The 23433-nt window shown below is 46.6% G+C and overlaps 1 protein-coding gene across 1 annotated transcript in view; it reads right to left on the bottom strand.

Annotated features, from left to right (window-relative positions):
• LOC124552283 (proton-associated sugar transporter A-like) overlaps positions 1-23180 on the bottom strand; it is a 124224-nt gene extending 101044 nt beyond the window's left edge. The window contains exons 1-3 of the mRNA XM_047126561.1: positions 23080-23180; positions 21299-21561; positions 16919-17260 (exon numbers count right to left, since the gene is read on the bottom strand). Of these exons, the coding sequence (XP_046982517.1) occupies positions 16919-17260; positions 21299-21561; positions 23080-23180 (706 nt within the window). The remainder of the gene's footprint in view (positions 1-16918; positions 17261-21298; positions 21562-23079) is intronic.
• Between the last annotated feature and the right edge of the window lie 253 nt (positions 23181-23433).

A 23433-nucleotide genomic window follows, 5' to 3' on the forward strand; every position in this document is an offset into this window, starting at 1 on the left:
AAAGAATGGCCCTGACTAACAATAACCTATACCTTTCATGAATCATTTACCTCACAAAAAACTTCGTTACTCGAACTACTGGAATACAGCGAGCGCCAATACTGCCAGCTAAATAAAAGATTCTAACTACTGAAGGCACTAACTACTGATAGGCATAGTTAGCAAATGAAACATTTTGATAAAGAACAAACAATGTATTTACCTTTACAGTGTCCAAAAGTCATTATATATATATATATATATATATATATATATATATATATATATATATAATTGAAAGAAATTCAGCCCTCGGTCACTATTTTTAACAAATTAACCTGGTGTCGACACTGCTAGGAGTGTCTTCCTCAGAATTTACATCAAAGAATGGTCTATATTCTATAACGGCCACAGAATTATCTCTAAAAACGTATGATAGAGTATAAGTATGGAATCGTCGTGAAAAACCGGCAGTACTTAAAGGGCATTAGTCACAAAGATATTTAAGATAAATGCCCTTTTGGCATATTTATTATTTTATAAATGACATATAAGTACTGCCAGTCTTCCACGACGATTCCGTACTTATACCCTATCATACGATTTTAGTCATTATTCTATGACCATGTTATAGACCATTCTTTGATTTAAATTCTGAGGAAGACACTCCTAGCAGTGTCGAAACCAGGTTAATTTGTTAAAAATAGTGACCGAGGGCTGAATTTCTTTCAATTGTAACTATTCACGGTCTCTGAACGTGCAGCCATGTACAAGATTTTTGACATCTATTTTGACAAATTTCCTTTTTCTGATGGACACACGTCCAGATCGTCCGCTCTCAAAACTCCGCCATCTCTCTCCCCACATTCACCACTGCTGGCGGCTCACCTCCAACTGCGCAACGCCACGCGCTGTTCACATCCAACCGCCCAACACTAAACAAGCGAATATTCCAACAATGAGTCCAACCAGCCATTGACTGCACACAGCGCAGTCTGCGATTTTTATACAGAGCGCTGCGTGGCGTTACCAACATAAAAACCTAAACAGCCTACTTACAAAGTGAAGTATTTCCCTGTGTTAAAACAAAGTTCGCTCTGCAAATCCTTTGGAGGTGACACTTGTATCGTTTATCGCCTTCACCCAGGTCAAAGAACAGTCTGCAGTGAGATTTGTACACAGTTAATTAGATGTATAGAAGGAAAGGGACAACACGAAGAAATATTGCAGTCAAGGCTGTGATGGAATTGAGGACTTCAAGATGCATTTGCAAAAAATTCAGTCTGGAAGGATCTGCACAAGCTACGAGCTATTTTTTTTAAGTTTCCCGGGCTTTATAAATACAATTTTTAAAGTTTTTTTTCCTTGTTGGTACACATTTTTACATTTTCAGCTCTTTTGAATATTTAGTCTTTTGTTGACAGTCGAAAAGGTTATACGTGTTTACGAGTGCACGGCGAATTTTTACTTACGAAACAGGTGGATCAAAGAATTTGCATTAAATTTTGCTTGAAAAATGGAATAAAGTGCCATAACACAGGCACTGCAATCTCATATTTATTCGCCGACTCTGAGCAAGCGACTTTCCAGTAAAATGTCTCAGCTGTACGGGAATACACATAATGGATGTGCCAGTACAAATCTTAGGCGTATGTTTGACGACATTTGGAATTTTGGGTCCGCAGCGATTCGTGCTCAGGTAGCCTAATGGTAAATCGACCGCTCGTGACAAAGGGGAGATACGGGTTCGAATCCCGGTCCGGCACAAATTTTTATTTATTTTTATTTTTTTTTTATTTTTAAAGGCTCTGAGCACTATGGAACTTAACATCTGAGGTCATCAGTCCCCTAGACTTAGAACTACTTAAACCTAACTAACCTAAGAACATCAAACACATCCATGCCCGAGGCAGGATTCGAACCTGCGACCGTAGCAGCACCGCGGACTGAAGCGCCTATAACCGCTCGGCCAGAGCGGCCGCTTTTCATTTTCGTCATTCCATTCTACAGCTGATGGTTGTCCATATTCGCGACTGCGAATACATTTCGTGTATTTCATAACGGCTGTAATTGCCGCACTGTATGTGCGAAGGAAGATTGCATCGTAATTCAGAATAACACAGCCACTGCAATATCCTTGATAGTTTGCCGTACCGTAGCTTAACAAAATTGTCAAATTGTTATCACGCAGTATTTCACTGTCAACGGCCTTGCCGCAGAGGTAACACCGGTTCCCGTCAGATCATCGAAGTTAAGCGCTGTCGCACTTGAATGGGTGACCATCCGGCCTGCCGAGCGCTGTCGGCAAGCGGTGTGCACTCAGCCCTTGTGAGGCAAACGGAGGAGCTACTTGATTGAGAAGTAGCGGCTCCAGTCTCGTAAACTGACATACGGCAGGGAGAGCGGTGTGCTGACCACATGCCCCTCCATATCCGCATCCAGTGACGCCTGTGGACTGAGGATGACACGTCGGCCAGTCGGTACCGATCGATCTTCATGAGCTCTTCGGGGGTAGAGTATTTCACTGAATTTTATTATTCACAATATAATTTACTTATGATAATAGTATATTTACTACACATAGAAACATTTATTTAAGGAAATAAGAGTATTCATGATTAACAATACCTGCAAAGCATGTCCACGGCGAAATTCAATAGGCTAGTACTAAAGTCTGTTTATTTTAAGATTAACATAGCTTATTCACAATAAGTCATTTTCTACTTTTCAGCAAATGTTTTAATTCATCAGTAAACACTTCAGGGCTAAATTGCCGTGGTCGATCTGTAGAACTTCTTCTCCCTGACGTTTCGTTCTCAACTACGGAGAACATCACCTCGGAAGATGTTCTCCGTAGTTGAGAACGAAACGTCAGGGAGAAGAAGTTCTACAGATCGACCACGGCAATTTAGCCCGGAAGTGTTTACTGATGAAGACGCCGGCCGTGAAAGCCTACATGGGATGAAACGTTTTAATTTTTCTGAGAACTTAATATATCTAAGCTTATACCTATTCGAAAGTTTCGTGCTGTAGAATGTTCCTATCTGCAAGTGGTCCACCGCCCGAAATTCAGTGACATAGTTCTGTTGCCAGGTTTTACTGTTTCCAAAAACGTATACTGTTACTTAGATAGCCTGTTAGTTTGTTAATTATCCCAGTTAGAAAATTCCACCTCCTTGAAAATTATGGCGATCTTTGCATGCACATTAAAAATTCCCGTTAATGTAACAGTACCTACTGCCGGCCCCTGTTACCGAGCGGTTCTAGACGCTTCAGTCTGGAACCGCGAGACCGCTACGGTCGCAGGTTCGAATTCTGCTCCGGGCATGGATGTGTGTGATATCCTTAGGTTAGTTATGTTTAAGTTGTTCTAAGTTCTAGGGGACTGGTGACCTCAGATGTCCCATGATGCTTAGAGCCATTTGAACAGTCCTACTATTTTACCTTTACTGAAGGTATTTTAAATCTCTCTTTCCAACAACAAGGAAATGCGTGTTAAATCACGAAATGTGTTTCTTTTAGTGAAATAAAGTATATCTGTGGTCTATAATGAAAGATGGTTATAATCTGACTCGTTTTCTGGGCCGAAACACAGGTGCAAGCGGTACATTATTTGCGAGCGTTTCGCTCACGTCTGCTAAAGCGATCTGCGTGCACGTTTTTGAGGCGCTCGTTCCTTCGACGATGTTGATACTACCTTACCCCCACACTGCTTTACACATCTATACATTTCTTGAAGTGAGACAAACCACAACGTACTACCACTACTGTTCGTTTGTATTTTTCCGACTAAACATTTCTCGCGTGTTGTGTGGTAGGTTACCATCTTTATTTTAGTTTTTTCCTATGATCTAAAAATGTTCTCTTTTTTTACTATTCGCCATACGAGTCTTAGAACGTTTAATTATGTTACTATGTACACTACTGGAAATGGAAAAAAGAACACATTGACACCGGTGTGTCAGACCCACCATACTTGCTCCGGACACTGCGAGAGGGCTGTACAAGCAATGATCACACGCACGGCACAGCGGACACACCAGGAACCGCGGTGTTGGCCGTCGAATGGCGCTAGCTGCGCAGCATTTGTGCACTGCCGCCGTCAGCGTCAGCCAGTTTGCCGTGGCATACGGAGCTCCATCGCAGTCTTTAACACTGGTAGCATGCCGCGACAGCGTGGACGTGAACCGTATGTGCAGTTGACGGACTTTGAGCGAGGGCGTATAGTGGGCATGCGGGAGGCCGGGTGGACGTACCGCCGAATTGCTCAACACGTGGGGCGTGAGGTCTCCACAGTACATCGATGTTGTCGCCAGTGGTCGGCGGAAGGTGCACGTGCCCGTCGACCTGGGACCGGACCGCAGCGACGCACGGATGCACGCCAAGACCGTAGGATCCTACGCAGTGCCGTAGGGGACCGCACCGCCATTTCCCAGCAAATTAGGGACACTGTTGCTCCTGGGGTATCGGCGAGGACCATTCGCAACCGTCTCCATGAAGCTGGGCTACGGTCCCGCACACCGTTAGGCCGTCTTCCGCTCACGCCCCAACATCGTGCAGCCCGCCTCCAGTGGTGTCGCGACAGGCGTGAATGGAGGGACGAATGGAGACGTGTCGTCTTCAGCGATGAGAGTCGCTTCTGCCTTGGTGCCAATGATGGTCGTATGCGTGTTTGGCGCCGTGCAGGTGAGCGCCACAATCAGGACTGCATACGACCGAGGCACACAGGGCCAACACCCGGCATCATGGTGTGGGGAGCGATCTCCTACACTGGCCGTACACCACTGGTGATCGTCGAGGGGACACTGAATAGTGCACGGTACATCCAAACCGTCATCGAACCCATCGTTCTACCATTCCTAGACCGGCAAGGGAACTTGCTGTTCCAACAGGACAATGCACGTCCGCATGTATCCCGTGCCACCCAACGTGCTCTAGAAGGTGTAAGTCAACTACCCTGGCCAGCAAGATCTCCGGATCTGTCCCCCATTGAGCATGTTTGGGACTGGATGAAGCGTCGTCTCACGCGGTCTGCACGTCCAGCACGAACGCTGGTCCAACTGAGGCGCCAGGTGGAAATGGCATGGCAAGCCGTTCCACAGGACTACATCCAGCATCTCTACGATCGTCTCCATGGGAGAATAGCAGCCTGCATTGCTGCGAAAGGTGGATATACACTGTACTAGTGCCGACATTGTGCATGCTCTGTTGCCTGTGTCTATGTGCCTGTGGTCCTGTCAGTGTGATCATGTGATGTATCTGACCCCAGGAATGTGTCAATAAAGTTTCCCCTTCCTGGGACAATGAATTCACGGTGTTCTTATTTCAATTTCCAGGAGTGTATTTATTTTGTGTAAGAGAAAATGAAAAAGCAGCGATGGAGTTCAAGATGTAAAAGATGAAAAGATGGGGGCGGGGCAAAAACGAGTGACAGTGAACGGAGACAGAAACGAAGAAAAAGGGGTGAGGAGGGCTAGATGAAATGAAAGGGGGGGATGAGGGGAGAGAGAGATGGAGTGAGAGAGAGTTGGGTTTTGGAAAGGAAAACTTTATTCCATTATTTGAGGTTTGAAATTATTTTATATAGTGTGTGGCGTCGAATATTTGATCATCGAGTAAATGTTCACTTTGTGTACATTGAAGTTTCCTTGCAAAGGATGTTTACGATGTTCACATCTTTTTATGCTGACCTTGGCCTATCGTATTCCTGTTCAAGGTGATCTGCAAATGTTGAATAGTTTCTACCATATTTCGTTTTTTTTTTTTTTTTTTTTTTTTTTTTTTTTTTTTTTTTTTTTTTTTTTTTTTTTTTTAGCCTCCAGTGCCCGTATGGGCGGGTGTGTCAGCGGTACAGTCAACTCGCTTGGGAGGTTGGGAGGTAACGGACTAATTGTGGCGCCCAGAAAATTTTCTAAGTTGGTGTGGCCGCACAGGACAAGACATTTTCATTGATTTTGAAACCTTTAGAGGTGAGAAACAAACTGGAAATTTTTAGATATACGAGGGATGTGACCTCTTACACTGTTTGTTAAAAACCATAATAAAAAAATGTAAAACGAAAACACAAAAGCGCACATTTAAAAACATTTAAAACTAGATGCCGAAACAATGACATTTAAAAGAAGCACTCTGCTTCCACTAAGAACCGTAACGACCTGCCCTGGGATAGGAAGCCTGTTGTTGAAGTGGGAAAGGTTGACATGTGAGCAAGGCAAGCATGTGATGAAGGGATGGTAGGGATGAAGGACTGACGCATAGCAGCAATGGGGTGGGAGTGGCTGTTGGCTATGGTGGCTCGTAGGTATGCATTCTGGGTATTCACAAATTTTTAAATTGAGATAAATATGAGCGTGTGAAATTAACATCTGCTGTGCAACAGTTATCTTTGTCACCGTATATATATAACTTCGACCACAATCGATAATAGCAATAGTAGTAATAATAATATTCATAACTCGTCTGAAAAAATGCAGAATTGCTTTTGTGGAATTTTGTTGTTTTGTACATAATTAAGTACAGTTTATGGCAAGAACAAATAACGTTTAAGTTTTCACTATTCTTCATTTCGTATTTTTGTGTAAATGAGAGTCTTCGAGCTTTTTCATTTTTTCGGACAAATGCACAAGATTCCTAGCAGATCTATTAGTTAACGAACTACCTTCAGGGCTGACAATCAAGCATTGTTACGTTCCACCCGCAGAACAAGACACGCTTATTATACACTTCGCTGTTAAATGTTCGGTAGCAGTCACGCTTATTTGATATCGTCACTTCCTCAGACAATGGATCTGGTCTGAGAGGCCCCAGTTCCTTTGCGGCTAACTTCTCCTCGTAATTTTCTTTTCTGTTGGCATGTAACACAGATTTAACAAAGCTGATTTTGACTCAGAACAGGCTCAAATGGTTCAAATGGCTCTGAGCACTATGCGACTTAACTTCTGAAGTCATCAGTCGCCTAGAAGTTAGAACTAATTAAACCTAACTAACCTAAGGACATCACACACATCCATGCCCGAGGCAGGATTCGAACCTGCGACCGCTACGGTCACGCGATTCCAGACTGTAGCGCCTAGAACCGCTCGGTCACCGCGGCCGGTGTAACATTTAATAAACACATGAAGAAGACTAGAGAAGAAATTCGACGAGATAGACGGATTCAAAACATGGTGGTAAGTTCCAAGATGTAGATGCAAGCGATAGAATTAGCGCCGTGAGGGACTAAAAGTTTTGCTACAAAGTGTTAGAGTCGATCAAATATGTTAAGCACTTGCTAAGAACTCTGCTTATGATCTAAATATCGGACACGCTCGTAACTGACGAAACCGGTTTACGCTAAGGCCGTCTATTTCGATAATGCCGCTCCCTAGGTTGTTACCCACTTAAAAAAACATTAAATTGGCACCTATTATACGGGCTCGACACGGCACCTTAGGAACAGGTATACGGTGCTGCTCGTGCTTCAGCCTCATCTGGTTGAGCAAAACATAGGTAACGCACCAGAGATGCCGACTGTAAGGCTTGTGCACGCACCGCTGACTTTATAACTTGCAGTTTAGATACGGTTCAACAGCTAGAGCTACGTACTCCGAGACGCCGTACGTTTCGTGGTGGAGACTACGAGGTACTAGTAGTTGTCATTTCCCTTCCGCTTCCACTCGCAAATAGAGCTATGGAAAAACGACTCTCTATAAGCCTCAGTATCAGCCCTAATTTCTCGTACACTATTGAACCGAGGAAAAAATTACTGTTTTGAAGAGCGCGCCGCAGCGCGTAGTGTGAAGCAGTCACTCTCCGTTTCTGGCGGTGGCGCCGCTGTGGCAATCGCAGCATTGGAGTCTCCCTCTGGTGGGAAAGGGGAAAGGTTGCCTGTTCACGTGCATTTAAGGGGCGCTATGAGCTCGCCAGGCGAGGATACGGATCCTTTACACCTCCCGTAAACTCGATCCTCCTCACCCGCTTGTCTCGCCCATCCTCTCCCACCCCCATCCGCTGCCGCGCCTGTATTCCCACATCCCATCTGCTCTCCATCTCTCCACCCTCCTTACCAAGGTGGCTTCCGCCGGCTCCCCCTCCCTGATGATGCCCTCCTCCCCTCCATCTACCCCTCCTATCAACTTTGATCCTCCCTACCTCTTCCTGTGTTTGTTCCTTTGGGCACCCTCCCACCCTTCTCTCCCCCTTTCCTCCCTCCTCCATTTCTCCCCACTCCTCCCCTGGGCTTCCCCTCCCCCATCCCTCTACTCCTCCTCCCATCTCCACTGGCATTGGCATCTTTGTTCTCCCCCCTCCCCCCCTCACCCTTCTTCCCCTCTTCCTCTCTTGGCGGACTCGCAGACATTCGTGGGCTGGAGATCATCGTCATCTGTGTCTCGTGTGTGCCGTCGTGTTTTGTGTTCCGTGTTCACCGTCACGCTCAATCGTTCATGTGTACCATCAAGGCATGAGTGTATGTGAGTCGTGTCAACACTTTGTAGTGTGGATTGTCATCGAGTGTGAACGGCTTCATGTTTTTTATGTTGATGTGTCTACTGTTTTTTTCCCCACCGATTGTTCCAACTCTTGTGTCTTCTCTGTTTTACCATTGTAATATCTTGGGCAGAAAAGCGGCGTAATGTGCTGCTGCGAGCCTACCTGTTGTTATAAGGGTATTAAAATCACAACAAAGAAAAAAAAAACTCGTCAGGCGGTCAGTCTGGGTCAGTCTTTCGTCCCCATCTTGCTAGTCTGTCTCTCGTCCGCATTTGTTAGGCAGTTAATGTCTGTCGTTCGGAGTGTTAGTGTGTCTCCCGTTCAGATCAACCCGTAAAGCCGGCAAAATGAGAGTCTTTCCACTCCGCCAGTAAGAGAACTCAGCGAGTGGTCGCCCGGTCAGGGCTGAGCTCCTGCATCTGAGTCTGCGCGTTAGGCCGCCAGTCTGCTCGAGTTTGCTCGGGCAACGGTCATTGGCGGTTGGATCGATCGGTTGGATGGTCACGCACTGACACACGAGATGACTTGTCCCTCTTGAGCGTCGGCGCATGTGAGGTCGCAACATGAGTCCAGTGGGCCGCGGCGTATAGCGAGGGGTAGTGACTTCGCGGTCGACACGAGAGCAACAGGAGTCAACCCACGACATCGGTCTGGCCGGTGCGAGCTGCGACGCCGTGGTGTAACTGGCTCTCCGAGCGCTTCTGGGCCCCTTCAGTTACCATCTTGTGGAGCTCGGCTCGGTTCTTTCCTGGTGCAGGGCTGTCGTTTAGCCAGTGGGCGTGTTTCCTCTGCATGGTTGGGTCCGAGCCAGTATTTCCGCCGTCGTGTGTCTGGAAGTGAGTGGGAGACGCACCAGCTGTGCAGTCGCGACGGAGCAGCGGGCAGTCGGTCGGTTGGTGCGGACCAGGGAAGACGGGAGATTGGTGCACCTTCCTGCGTCCGTTGAAGCGGCTGGCAGCGGACGGTTCGGGAGAGCGATTTGGGGGTGTTGCGCCAGGTCTTCTCTAGAAATCGCAGTTTATTAGAAGTTAAGTGATTGGTGATATGCTGTGTGATTTATTCTTCTACATCTACATCTACATCTACATGATTACTCTGCAATATACATTTAAGTGCTTGGCAGAGGGTTCATCGAACCACAATCATACTATCTCTCTACCATTCCACTCCCGGGTAAAACGAACACCTAAACCTTTCTGTTCGAGCTCTGATTTCTCTTATTTTATTTTGGCGATCATTCCTACTTATGTAGGTTGGGCTCAACAAAGTATTTTCGCATTCGGAAGAGAAAGTTGGTGACTGAAATTTCGTTAATAGATCTCGCCGCGACGAAAAACGTCTTTGCTTTAATGACTTCCATCCCAATTCGCGTATCATATCTGCCACACTCTCTCCCCTATTACGTGATAATACAAAACGAGCTGCCCTTTTTTGTACCCTTTCGATGTCCTCCGTCAATCCCACCTGGTTAGGATCCCACACCGCGCGGCAATATTCTAACAAACGAGTGTAGTGTAAGCTGTCTGTTTAGTGGACTTGTTGCATCTTCTCCAATGAAACGCAACCTTTGGCTCGCCTTCCCCTCGATATTATCAATGTGGTCTTTCCAACTGAAGTGATTTTAACACCCAGGTACTTAGTTGAATTGACAGCCTTGAGAATTTTACTATTTATCAAGTAATCGAATTCCAAAGGATTTCTTTTGGAACTCGTGTGGATCACCTCACACTTTTCGTTATTTAGCGTCACCTGCCACCTGCCACACCATACAGCAATCTTTTCTAAATCGCTTTGCAACTGAAACTGGTCTTCGGATGACCTTACTAGACGGTAAATTACAGCATCATCTGCGAACAACCTAAGAGAACTGCTCAGATTGTCACCCAGGTCATTTATATAGATCAGGAACAGCAGAGGTCCCAGGACGCTTCCCTGGGGAACACCTGATATCATTTCAGTTTCACTCGATGATTTGCCGTCTATTACTACGAACTGCGACCTTCCTGACAGGAAATCATGAATCCAGTAGCACAACTGAGACGGTACCCCATAGGCCCACAGCTTGATTAGAAGTCCCTTGTGAGGAACGGTGCCAAAAGCTTTCCGGAAATCTAGAAATACGGAATCAACTGGCTCTCGTCCGCATCTGTTAGGCAGTTAGTGTCTTTCATTCGGACTGTTAGTATGTCTCTCGTTCGGACCAACTCTTAAAGCCGGCAAAATGAGAGTCTTTCCACTCCGCCAGTAAGAGAACTCAGCGAGTGGTCGCCCGGTCGGGGCTTAGTTCCTGCATCTGAGTCTGTGCGTTAGGCCGCCAGTCTGCTCGACTTTGCTCGGGCAATGGTCATTGGCGGTTGGATCTATCGGTTGGTCGGTCGCGCACTGACACACAAGATGACTTGCCCCTCTTGAGCGTCGGCGCATGTGAGGTCGCCACGTGAGTCCAGTGGGCCGCGCCGTATAGCGAGCGGTAGTGGCTTCGCGGTCGACACGAGAGCAACAGGAGTCAACCCACGACATCAGTCTGGCCGGTGCGAGCTGCGACGCCGTGGTGTAACTGGCTCTCCGAGCGCTTCTGGGCCCCTTCAGTTACCATCTTGTGGAGCTCGGCTCGGTTCTTCCCTGGTGCAGGGATGTCGCTTAGCCAGTGGGCGTGTTTCCTCTGCATGGTTGCGTCCGAGCCAGTATTTCCGCCGTCGTGTGTCTGGAAGTGAGTGGGAGACGCACCAGCAGTGCAGTCGCGACGGAGCAGCAGCCACGGACGGAGTAGCGGGCAGTCGGTCGGTTGTTGTGGACCAGAAAAGACGGGAGATCGGCGCGCCTTCCTGCGTCCGTTGAAGCAGCTGGCAGCGGACGGTTCGGGAGAGCGATTTGGGGGTGCTGCGCCAGGTCGTCTCGAGAAATCGCAGTTTATTAGAAGTTAAGTGACTGGTGATATGTTGTGTGATTTACTCTTCTTAAATTTTACTTGTTTTCTTGGTCAGTCTCTCGTCCCCAGCTTGCTCGTATGTCTCTCGTCCGCATTTGTTAGGCAGATAGTGTCTACATCTACATCCATACTCCGCAAGCCACCTGACGGTGTGTGGCGGAGGGTACCGTGAGTACCTCTATCGGTTCTCCCTTCTATTCAAGTCTAGTATTGTTCGTGAAAAGGAGGATTGTCGGTATGCTTCTGTGTCGGCTCTAATCTCTCTGATTTTATCCTCATGGTCTCTTCGCGAGATATACGTTGGAGGGAGCAATATACTGCATGACTCTTCGGTGCAGGTATGTTCTCGAAACTTTAACAAAAGCCCGTACCGAGCTACTGAGCGTCTCTCCTGCAGAGTATTCCACTGCAGTTTATCTATCATCTCCGTAAAGCTTTCGCGATTACTAAATCATCCTGTAACGAAGCGCGCTGCTCTCCGTTGGATCTTCTCTACCTCTTCTATCAACCCTATCTGGTACGGATCCCACATCGGTGAGCATTAGTCAAGCAGTGGGCGAACGAATGTACTGTAACCTACTTACTGTGTTTCCGGGTTGCATATCCTTAGGATTCTGCCAATGAATCTCAGTCTGGCATCTGCTTTACCGACAATCTATATGGTCATTCCATTTTAAATCACTCTTAATGCGTACTCCCAGATAATTTATGGAATTAACTGCTTCCAGTTGCTGACCTGCTATTTTGTAGCTAAATGATGAGGGATCTTTCTTTCAATGTATTCGCAGCACATTACACTTGTATACATTGAGATTCAATTGCCATTCCCTGCACCATGCGTCAATTCGCTGCAGATCCTCCTGCATTTCAGTACAATTTTCCATTGTTACAACCTCTCGATATACCACAGCATCATCCGCAAAAAGCCTCAGTGAACTTCCGATGTCATCCAAAAGGTCATTTATGTATATTATGAATAGAAACGGTCCTACGAAACTCCCCTGCGGCACACCAGAAATCACTCTTACTTCGGAAGACTTCTCTCCATTGAGAATGACATGCAGCGTTCTGTTATCTAGGAACTCTTCAATCACACAATTGGTCTGATAGTCCATATGCTCTTACTTTGTTCATTAAACGACTGTGGGGAACTGTATCAAACGCCTTGCGGAAGTCAAGAAACACAGCATCTACCTGGGAACCCGTGTCTATGGCCCTCTGAGTCTTGTGGACGAACAGCGCGAGCTGGGTTTCACACGACCGTCTTTTTCGAAACCCATGCTGATTCCTACAGAGTAGATTTCTAGTCTCCAGAAAAGTCATTATACTCGAACATAATACGTGTTCCAAAATTCTGCAACTGATCGACGTTAGAGATATAGGTCTGTAGTTCTGCACATCCGTCCCATCTTGAAAACGGGGATGACCTGTGCCCTTTTCCAAACCTTTGGAACGCTACGCTTTTCTAGAGACCTACGGTACACCGCTGCAAGAAGGGGGGGCAAGTTCCTTCGCGTACTCTGTGTAAAATCGAACTGGTATCCCATCAGGTCCAGCGGCCTTTCCTCTTTTGAGCGATTTTAATTGTTTCTCTATCCCTCTGTCGTCTATTTCGATATCTACCATTTTGTCATCTGTGCGACAATCTAGGGAGGGAACTACAGTGCAGTCTTCCTCTGTGAAACAGCTTTGGAAAAAGACATTTAGTATTTCGGTCGTTAGTCTGTCATCCTGTGTTTCAGTACCATTTTGGTCACAGAGTGTCTAGACATTTTGTTTTGATCAACCTACCGCTTTGACATAAGACCAAAATTTCTTAGGATTTTCTGCCAAGTCAGTACACAGAACTTTACTTTCGAATTCATTGAACGCCTCTCGCATAGCCCTCCTCACACTACATTTCGCTTCGCGTAATTTTTGTTTGTCTACAAGGCTTTCGCTATGTTTATGTTTGCTGTGAAGTTCCCTTTGCTTCCGCAGCAGATTTCTAACTCGGTTGTTGTACCACGGTGGCACTTTTCCATCTCTTACGATCTTGCTTGGCACATACTCATCTAACGCATATTGTACGATGGTTTTGAACTTTGTCCACTGATCCTCAACACTATCTATACTTGAGACAAATCTTTTGTGTTGAGCCGTCAGGTACTCTGTAATCCGCTTTTTGTCACTTTTGCTAAACAGTCGTCCAGAGCGTTCTGTGTCATGTTTGCCGGATTCGGCGTATTACCTAATTTATTGCTTGGAGTGTAACGGCCTAATGCCTGAAATATATTTTGATCTTGCCTATCGTCTAGAGAGGTGCTATATGTGTACTGTAGAGCATGTTAACTCGTTTGGCCAACCTTGTATAATTTTATATGAGATTGCATTTCATGGGATTTTATTTAAATGGTCATTTTAGTATATAAAGTTGCCACCCTTCCACCGTAAGACTTTTCTTAGAAGTAAAAATAAAGTTTCACCTTCGGTGGCAAGTTAATCTTTTAATTTTATTGTTTTGTACCATTTCCATCCCTCCTACGGGGTGCATAGTTTGTGTGCTTGTGTGAATAGTTAAAACTTTTACTTTAAGGTAATCTGGTGTGTTGCAGATTTGCACCAGTGTAGTCTTGCAGAGGTTGTTGTGAGTCGTCGTGACTACAGCCGTGTCAAAACGGAGCGGCAAGGTTCTCAGCCCGAAAGTTCATACACTCAAAAATTTGTTTCTTTCTGCATCTGAATAAATTGTAACTTGGTATTTAGAGGGTGTTTTCTGATTATAATTTTAAATCTGCTTCTTTTTAAAAATGCTTTAGGCACCATTAAAGTGAATAAATTACCATTTGTTAAAAAGAATTTGGTTATGATTTCATCAGTTACTCCCTGGCAACTACTTGCACGCTTACATAGTGTGATTAAATGTTCTAATGTTCGTGATGAAAAGCTAGCAAATAAAATAAGTTCTTGAGAATATTCTTTGAAAATAAATTCACAGATCACCTATCTTCGTGGTCAGTCCAAAAACAGGTTCTATAAATTTTCTCAGCAGTGGTCCTCAACAAGAACGCCGCCCTCCGTCAAGGGGGGATTTCCATTTGAGCCCACGAAGCATCTCCGTAATATTTGCGTGCTGCCCGCATCTCGTGGTCGTGCGGTAGCGTTCTCGCTTCCCACGCCCGGGTTCCCGGGTTCGATTCCCGGCGGGGTCAGGGATTTTCTCTGCCTCGTGATGGCTGGCTGTTGTGTGCTGTCCTTAGGTTAGTTAGGTTTAAGTAGTTCTAAGTTCTAGGGGACTTATGACCACAGCAGTTGAGTCCCATAGTGCTCAGAGCCATTTTGAACCATTTGCGTGCTGATCGAACCTACCGGTAACAAATCTGGCAGCCTGCCTTTGAATTGCTTCGATGTCCTCCTTTAATCCGAGCTGGTGGGGATACCAAACTCTTGAACGGTACTCAAGAATTGGTCGTACTAGTTTGATACACTAACCCTAAATTCTCCCAATAAAACGGCAGTCGAACATTCGCCTTCTCTATTACCGTACAACGAGGTGGAGCAGAGAAAACGCACGTTTTTCACTATTTAATGACTGCGACACGGTTTGATAAAAATAATAATAACAAGCATTAAGTGATAGATTTTTTTTAATGCAGTTTTGAAATATACATATTTTAATTTGGATCGAAAAATAAGGTTTTGGAGATGACGTCCTTGTAGTCGGATACTAATTTGGATCCTCTCCCGAAAGTTACGCATGGCTCTCCCCAACATTTCATTCGGCACAGCTTCTATTTCCTGACGAATGGAATTTTTTAGGTCATCGATTGTGCAAGGCTTCTTCGTGTAGACTTTTGAGTTTAAATGTCCCCACAAAAAAGAAGTCGCATATCGACAAGTCGGGTGAGCGAGGAGGCCAATATACATCACCGTATCTCGAAATAGCATGTCCTGGGACCATCTGTCGAATCACTTCCATGAATGTTCTCGCCGTGTGAGCTGTGGCACCGTCCTGCTGAAACCATATTTCTCTCTCATGTTCACTTGACGCCTTTCAAATTCTGGACGAAGAAAGTTGTCCAACACTTTAACGTAGCGAGCCGATGTCACAGTAACTGCAGTTCCTTCATCTTCAAAAAAATAGGGTCCAACAACCCCCATCATTGAAATGCAGCACCACACTGTTACTACACTACTGGCCATTAAAATTGCTACACCACGAAGATGACGTGCTACAGACGCGAAATTTAACCGACAGGAGGAAGATCCTGTGATATGCAAATCATTATCTTTTCAGAGCATTCACACAAGATTGGCGCCGATGGCGACACCTACAACGTGCTGACATGAGGAAAGTTTCGAACCGACTTCTCATACACAAACAGCAGTTGACCCGCGTTGCCTGGTGAAATGTTGTTGTGATGCCTCGTGTAAGGAGGAGAAATGCGTACCATCACGTTTCCGACTTTGATAAAGGTCGGAATGTAGCCTATCGCGATTGCGGTTTATGTAATCACATGTCAGTTCGAGTATAATATATTTGTTCAATGAATACCCGTTTATCATCTGCATTTCTTATTGGTGTAGCAATTTTAATGGGCAGTAGTGTATATCTCGACTCTTAAAATTTCACAAATTGTTAATGGTAAACACCAGCTACTTTTATCACTGTACCGAGACACGGAAGTCACAATATGACTTCATTTTACACATAATGCGTTCGGACACTTTCAGCATGACCGGCTCCTTCGAAAGCTAGTCCACCACTTCCTTCTTCTCTCTCTGCCTCCACAAGCACCTCTATCTCCTGCGTGACGTGGCAAACCGTCTCACTCTTATTGGCTGTACAGAATTACGGCCAATCAGGACTGACTTTTTTTTTTCTTTTTGTAACTTCCAAATTATGACAGTTATTGACTTCAGATCTTGACAGATTGTTCCTTTCTACAACAGAAGGTTATATACGTAATATGAAGTTCATCGGGCTATTTCTAGTTCAGTTATTAATTTTTATAGTTCCAGAGAATGTAACTACTCTGTAAGCGTCTCTGGCCGAGCGCTTCAAGGCGCTACAGTCTGGAACCGTGCGACTACTACGGTCGCAGGTTCGAATCCTGCCTCGAGCATGGATGTGTGTGATGTCCTTAGGTTAGTTAGGTTTAAGTAGTTCTGAGTTCTAGGACACTGACCTCAGAAGTTAAGTCCCATAGTGCCCGGAGCCATTTGAATTTTGTAAGCACCTCTCCGCTCCTTTTACACGCTGCAGTCACGCCATATGGTCATGACGCACGTCTGCAGGGCACAGCTCGCCCGTTGCAGGTCGTATAAGATTCTGACTGCTTACACTGGGGCCAGATACATTCATACAAGAAAGCTTAAATAGACAAGTTGGCGATTGCGCCCTAGCTGCGACGCCTCAACACATTTGAACAAGTGGATCACTTGACAGGAGCGCACGAGTTTGCCAATTTGACTGTGTAAGCAATGAGGAGATATGAGAACGCTGTCCCGCACCACACAGTACTGATTTAGACACTTGGGCCAGAGTAGACTGGAAGGTACCTGGTACGGTGACGTCCAGCAGGTAGGCCCTGGCAGGGCTCTGACAGGCATCGGCGTCGAAGTCGAGCAAGACGGTGCCCAGGATGGTGAAGACGACGCCCCAGGGGTGGCTGGACTGCGGCTTGCGTGACACCACCGACGACTCGTTGGCCAGCCCTGCGGGGCTCTCCGTGGTGGAGAGTCCGGGCGCCAGGCTGGCGTTGGTAGCCTGCCACTCTGAGGGTGTGACCATCTCTAGTGGGGGAGTCGCGTTCAGCGCTCCAGGGGGGCTGGGCGACGGCGCGGGCCGGGGGTCGCCCAGGGCGTACCCGATGTCCGCCCCATTGGGCACCAGGATCAGCCCTGTAGGAGCACCACATACCACGTCACAAAGTCATAATGGCAGGAAGCGATGGTGAACCTGAATGAGATTTTCACTCTGCAGCGGAGTGTGCGCTGATATGAAACTTCCTGGCAGATTAAAACTGTGTGCCCGACTGAGACTCGAACTCGGGACCTTTGCCTTTCGCGGGCAAGTACTCTACCAACTGAGCTACCGAAGCACGACTCACGCCCTGTACTCACAGCTTTACTTCTGCCAGGATCTCGTCTCCTACCTTCCAAACTTTACAGAAGCTCTCCCATGAACCTTGCAGAACTAGCACTCCTGAAAGAAAGGATATAGCGGAGACATGGCTTAGCCACAGCCTGGGGGATGTTTCCAGAGTGAGATTTTCACTCTGCAGCGGAGAGTGCGCTGATACGAAACGTCCTGGCAGATTAAAACTGTGTGTCCGACCGAGACTCGAACTCGGGACCTTCGCCTTTCGCGGGCAAGTGCTCTACCAGGAGAGCTTCTGTAAAGTTTGGAAGGTAGGAGACGAGATACTGGCAGAAGTAAAGCTGTGAGTACCGGGCGTGAGTCGTGCTTCGGTGGCTCAGATGGTAGAGCACTTGCCTGCGAAAGGCAAAGGTCCCGAGTTCGAGTCTCGGTCGGGCACACAGTTTTAATCTGCCGGGAAGTTTCAATCGTGAACCTCTGTGAAGGATGACACTGTTTCTATATGGACCAATGTCCATGGCTAATGTCTCATGCCATTTTCTAGTGATATCTACAAGTAATCACACATATAACAACACAAATCACATAACATACTAAAGCTTTCTGTTTCAACCCCACAGTATATTACTACCCACAGTCCCATTACCGACAACACTGCGGCCACCACCACCACCCCCACCACTCCCACTGTCTGTGGTTGTTTCTGCAGGTACAACAACGAGAGTGGACTGATGGAGGGGTTAATCGCCAACATATATAGGACACTGACCTCACTTGTATTTATTAGAGTACGATTCCATTTGCGAACCGAGCGTACTTGTCTCGATTACATGGCTGTTGCCTATCTGTATACAATTCCTGAAACAGACTAGTGCAGGTTGCATAAAACGGATCGGTAGGGGTAGCTGAATCACCTGTAAACCAGTTTTGCACTCACTCGAATAAAGCTGTAATGATCAAATTTCCTCTAAGTACTCTACCTAATAAAATCCTACATTTCAGTGAAAGAACACTGCGCCATAGTTGAATCTGGCTCTTCGAAAAGCGTGCCAGGCGGAGTGCTATCGCTTCGCGTCTAGTGTTTGCAGTGGCGCTTTCGGTTTGGCGCGCTGTTTGGATCGCTACCGCCCTCTGGCGGGAGGTGGAGCAAGTGTATGGTCGAGTGACGATGGAGGAGTACGTAGTGGGCGGTGACCGAGAGAGGTGGTGGCGCGAGCGGGGCCCTGCTGTTTGGGGTCGTCTACTGCTTTGGCCGTCCTCTTGGCTGTCACGGGCTGAGTCTGCCTTACCCGCATGTACGTGGCTTATGAAGCTTAGAAGCCGTGGTGCAGGAGATCAGCGCGTGGGACCGTATGTCTTCGTAACGGCCGTTGAAACCACTGGCAGCGGTTGGCTCTGACGAACATTTGGAACTGCATTGTGTTCCTGGCGCTGTGGTGGAGTGTGAGAAGTTGAGTACTGTTTTTATGTAACAGAGTTATATATATATATATATATATATAGAAAGGGGTTTTTCAAGTTCTAGTGAAGTGTATGAGCTTATTCGCCAGTGGTTTTATTGGGGTCTTCCCACCACAGTTTTCGTTTGCCTGTCTGCGGGAATGTGGTAATTGCTTCTTGGTCGGGCCGCTTTATTCACACCTCGATTGGGTGATTTAGGGTCAGTTTCGCATGTCTCTGTGGTTCGGAGTCTGTGCAGGCACCGCCCTCGCTACATCTTCTGGTTTTGGGTAACTCGGGGAGGTGGTGGCTTGTAATGGAAGTTTTGGGGCTGATCTGCTGTGGCCCTGTTGACCACCAGTAACTATTCTGTCTACTGTGATTTGGGCCCCTTTACACGTGTCACACCCTGACCGAGCCAAGGAAAATTTTTTTGGAAACTGCCTTTAATGTGAAGGTTTGTGTGCTGCCTTATTCACATTTATCTTATAACAACTGACAGGCGTAATGTAGGTTATTTAACTGGCGAGAGACAACCATTTTAGCTTTAGTACAAACTAACTACTTCAAGGTGTTTTTTAAGGAATTGTTCTCTTATAACAAGTTTAGAATCTTACTATTGGGAAGTTGTTAACGTCATACCTTGCAATATCCTTTACATAGAGAAAAATTGTCAGCTATTCGAAATTGTTTTTGAAATTTTTTTTTTAAATGCCAGACTTAAAAATTTATTATTGAGAGAGCCTTTAAAATAAAAAGATAACCTTAGCAGTGTGTGTTATTTCACCAGCATCTCCTGGCCCCTACTTCCACGATAACGTTTTTGGAATAACATGCAAACTTGAGTTGTTGTTTGTGAACCGCCCTTTAATTGATGGTTCAAACACATCCACTTTCTCTCATCTCTGAAGGCTGTAGTGAAATACACGGAAGTCCAAGTCAGCTGCTTCACCTTAACACTGTATCGAGGTAACTTCAAACTTAGCGATTCGCAAACAGCCATATCAGTGGGTCACTGCATATAAATCGGTATTATGTTCATTTGACTCTCGAAGTGACGTCAACAGAGCGGTGCAATAGGCAATCGCTTGCAGGAAGAATGGACAGGAGAGTTGGCAGCCCTGCACATGGCCCGCACGCTCAGGATGGCCATTCTGCTTCCACTGTTGCACAAACCATGGTTACAAGTTTGCTCGCCAAGAAAGGAAAGAAATCGAGCGACATTCAGAAGAGACTACAAATACTATTTGTTGTTGCTAATGTGAGTAAAACCCGAGTTTTAAATTGGTCCAACAATTTCCAGAAGGGTCGTGATAAAATGGAAAAATCAAAGCCATAATTAGTGTCCAGCGACTAGAGACACTGAAGACAATAATCGAACCACGTGTGAGTTCACTGAAGGTGACCGCCACATTACTGCTGCCAAGATTGCGTGACAGGTGGGGATAAGTGTCAGCGTGTCTGTACCATTTTATCGGGCTCATTTGGACACTGAAAAATGTCACACGGTGGTCTACATGTGTCCACAATAAGGAACCAAAAAGCGTGTGGAAAGACAATTGTTGACAATCTCTTTGAAGAAGAAACAGCAGACGCTTTTCTGAAATGAAACGTGTGTCCATCACTAACGCCAGAGATGGAGATGGGGGAATGTTGGAAGAGGGAGCAGAAACCAAGACCCGTCTGTGAGGAAAGTTTGAGGAGTCAACAGAGGTATTACTGTGTACCTGCACGGGTCAAGGAAGGTGAATGTGCCCTACTACCACAGACTGTCAGCCGATGCCCAGACCGCTTGTTGCGACAACCTATGCCAGCAACCGATCTGCGGTGTCTTCCTCCTGCACAACACGTGGCTGCGTAGAGGAGATCCGACTTGTGTAAAACTCACAAAGTGGCACAAGCAGACCATCCACCCTGACAGTGCAGGCTTGTTCTCGTGTGACCACCACAAGTCCAGACCACTGAAGAAGGCATTAGAAGGGGAACATTTCGAAGACAACACTGTGGACAAAGTACGCAGATGACTACTGGGGCTGCCAATTTCTCTCTTCCATTAAGGAATCTGAAAGCTTATTATCCACTGGGCAAAATATACACTATATATATCAAGATAGCAACTGTTCTCGAAAGAACAGATGCCATTGATGACTGTGCAGCTTCTCTAGAATAAATGATAATTAACTCAAACTCTCAGCTGCCGACAACAACAACAAAACAAATTTTGGGAGTGGGTAAAGACAGCGACCAGTGGGTAAGTGAGTGAGGGGGAGAAAGAGAGAGAGAGAGAGAGAGAAAGAGATGGACTGAGGACCACAACAACAACAAGAACTTTTGGGATTAGGTAAAGACAGCGACCAGTGAGTGAGTGGGTGGAGTAGAGGGACAGAGCGGATACTGACCGAGCAGGACGCCGGCGGCGAGCAGCGCGATGAAGGGCCTGCGGCGGCCCCAGGGCAGGCGGCAGCGGTCCGACAGCGACCCCAACAGCGGCGTCACGAAAAAGCCGACCAGCGGGCTGAGCGCCCAGGCCAGCGTCATCAGGCGGTGTGCCACGCCGATCTGCAGCAGCGTCGGCGACACGAACGCCGTCTCGGCCGCGTACGAGAACTCGATGCCCGCCACCGCCGCCGACACGCGCACCAGCTCGCAGAACGTCTTGCGCCTGCAGGCAGAGGCAGCGCAGCGTTAGTCGTCCCACCACGCCCTCCAGACGGGCCGGCAAGAGACTCCCAGAAAGACCGAGATGCAAATGGTTGGACAGAAAACAAGCAGCAAGGCAGTGGACAAGCACAGCCAGAAACAGAAAGGAGTCACTACCTGCACTAAAGAGTAGGCAGGATTCGAAGCTTAACATTAGTCGAGAATTCTGGTAACTAATTTTGGTGCAAATTTGAATATTAATTTAAAGCATGAGGTAAAATGAAAATGAGCATACGGCATAGTACGCCTGGAGGCTGAGGGAAGTTTGACCGCTGAGTGCAAGCCTTATTTCAGTTGACACCACATTGGGTGACTTGCGTGTCAGAGATGATGAAGAGGACAACAACATGACACTCAGTCCCAGGGTGGAGAAAATCTGTGACCCGGCCAGGAATCGAACCCGGTCCCACTTGTGTGGGAGGCGAGCACGTTACTGCCCAGCTAAGCAGGTGGACAAGCTATGAGGTGAAGGTGGCCGAGGTACGTGGAGTGGAAGATACGAGCCAGTAATCGTGATGGACTCCGCGAGCATTGATTGTGTGAAACTTGTATACAGCCTGTTTCTGTAAGAGCGTGCAAAAATATAGCAGAACATAGAGGATGCTCCACTGAACACTTTGAGGTACGGAACCTGGGGTGGGAGGAGCCAGCTTAAGGACGTAGTAGGACCAAAACCACATTACTGCGAACTCTTTCATTCACTGCAAATACCATCAGTGACACAATGAATGTACCCGTTCTACTTTATCTTACAAAATGTGCTGAATCTGCCGGCCCCAAATCTCAGTGCAAGTGTGACAGCGGCAAATACGATTCTGATGCAGCCTGACAAATCTCCCTGGTGTCTTTCAAATCATGTGACAGGGAGCTACAATTGTGCCAGCTAATTCCATCTCTGTATCCACTGGGGTCTTGCACACGAGTGACTTTAGATATCCCCACAGGAAATAGTCGAGGGGTTTCAGATATGGTGGCCTGGCAGGGCACGGAATAGGACCTCCCCTTCCAACCCAGCGACCATAAAATACAACATTGGGACACTTGCAGACTTCCACACTGAAATGAGACAGTCCACTGTCATGTCGTATCCACATCGTCCCGTGAACAGCGAAAGGTATGTTCTCCGACAACTCACATGAACTTGCATGAACCTCAAGTAGAGGTGGCTATGGCCAGGTAGAATATATAGCCCAATGAGATTATCACCTACATATTCACAGGAAAACGTAGTTGATGGTGCGACTCTAGTACAGCGAGAGGGTCTTCCTCAACGCTCACGTGGCTTTTACTGCTGTTCAAAATACCATCATGATCAAATGAGACCTTGTCTGTAAACAGCACGACTTGGAGGAAGTCTGGTCGATGAATCCATTGATGGAGCAACCCCTAACACAATGCAATCCTTGATGGAAGTCAGTCACAAGCATTGTATAGACTCGCTGTGGGTGATAGGTGCAATTTTTGTTCGTGGAGTACTCGCCACACACTAGTATGTGTAGTGCCCATTCCACATGCAGTGGGGTCTGCTGCAATACGTTCCAGCATCTCCTCTTCAAAATCGGATGTGCGAGTGGTCCTCATGTTGCCAGGTCCCTCGTATCATCTTTCCAACCAATCAGTATCCCACAATCCTCGATCGAGAGAAATAAACCCTCGTCATGACAGATGATGCCTGTTGGGTAATCGTTCTCTGTACAACCTTTCAGCAGTGAGAGCATTGCAACATCCATCCCCATACACATTGTGGATGTTAGTGAGTTCTGTGAAACTGTACCGGTGCTGCTTCATTGTACTTTACTGTACGTCTCTGAATACCAATGAGTAATACGAGGTG

The sequence above is a fragment of the Schistocerca americana genome, chromosome 10 (assembly GCF_021461395.2).
Source record: "Schistocerca americana isolate TAMUIC-IGC-003095 chromosome 10, iqSchAmer2.1, whole genome shotgun sequence".
In the NCBI taxonomy this organism is placed as follows: Eukaryota; Metazoa; Arthropoda; class Insecta; order Orthoptera; family Acrididae; genus Schistocerca; species Schistocerca americana.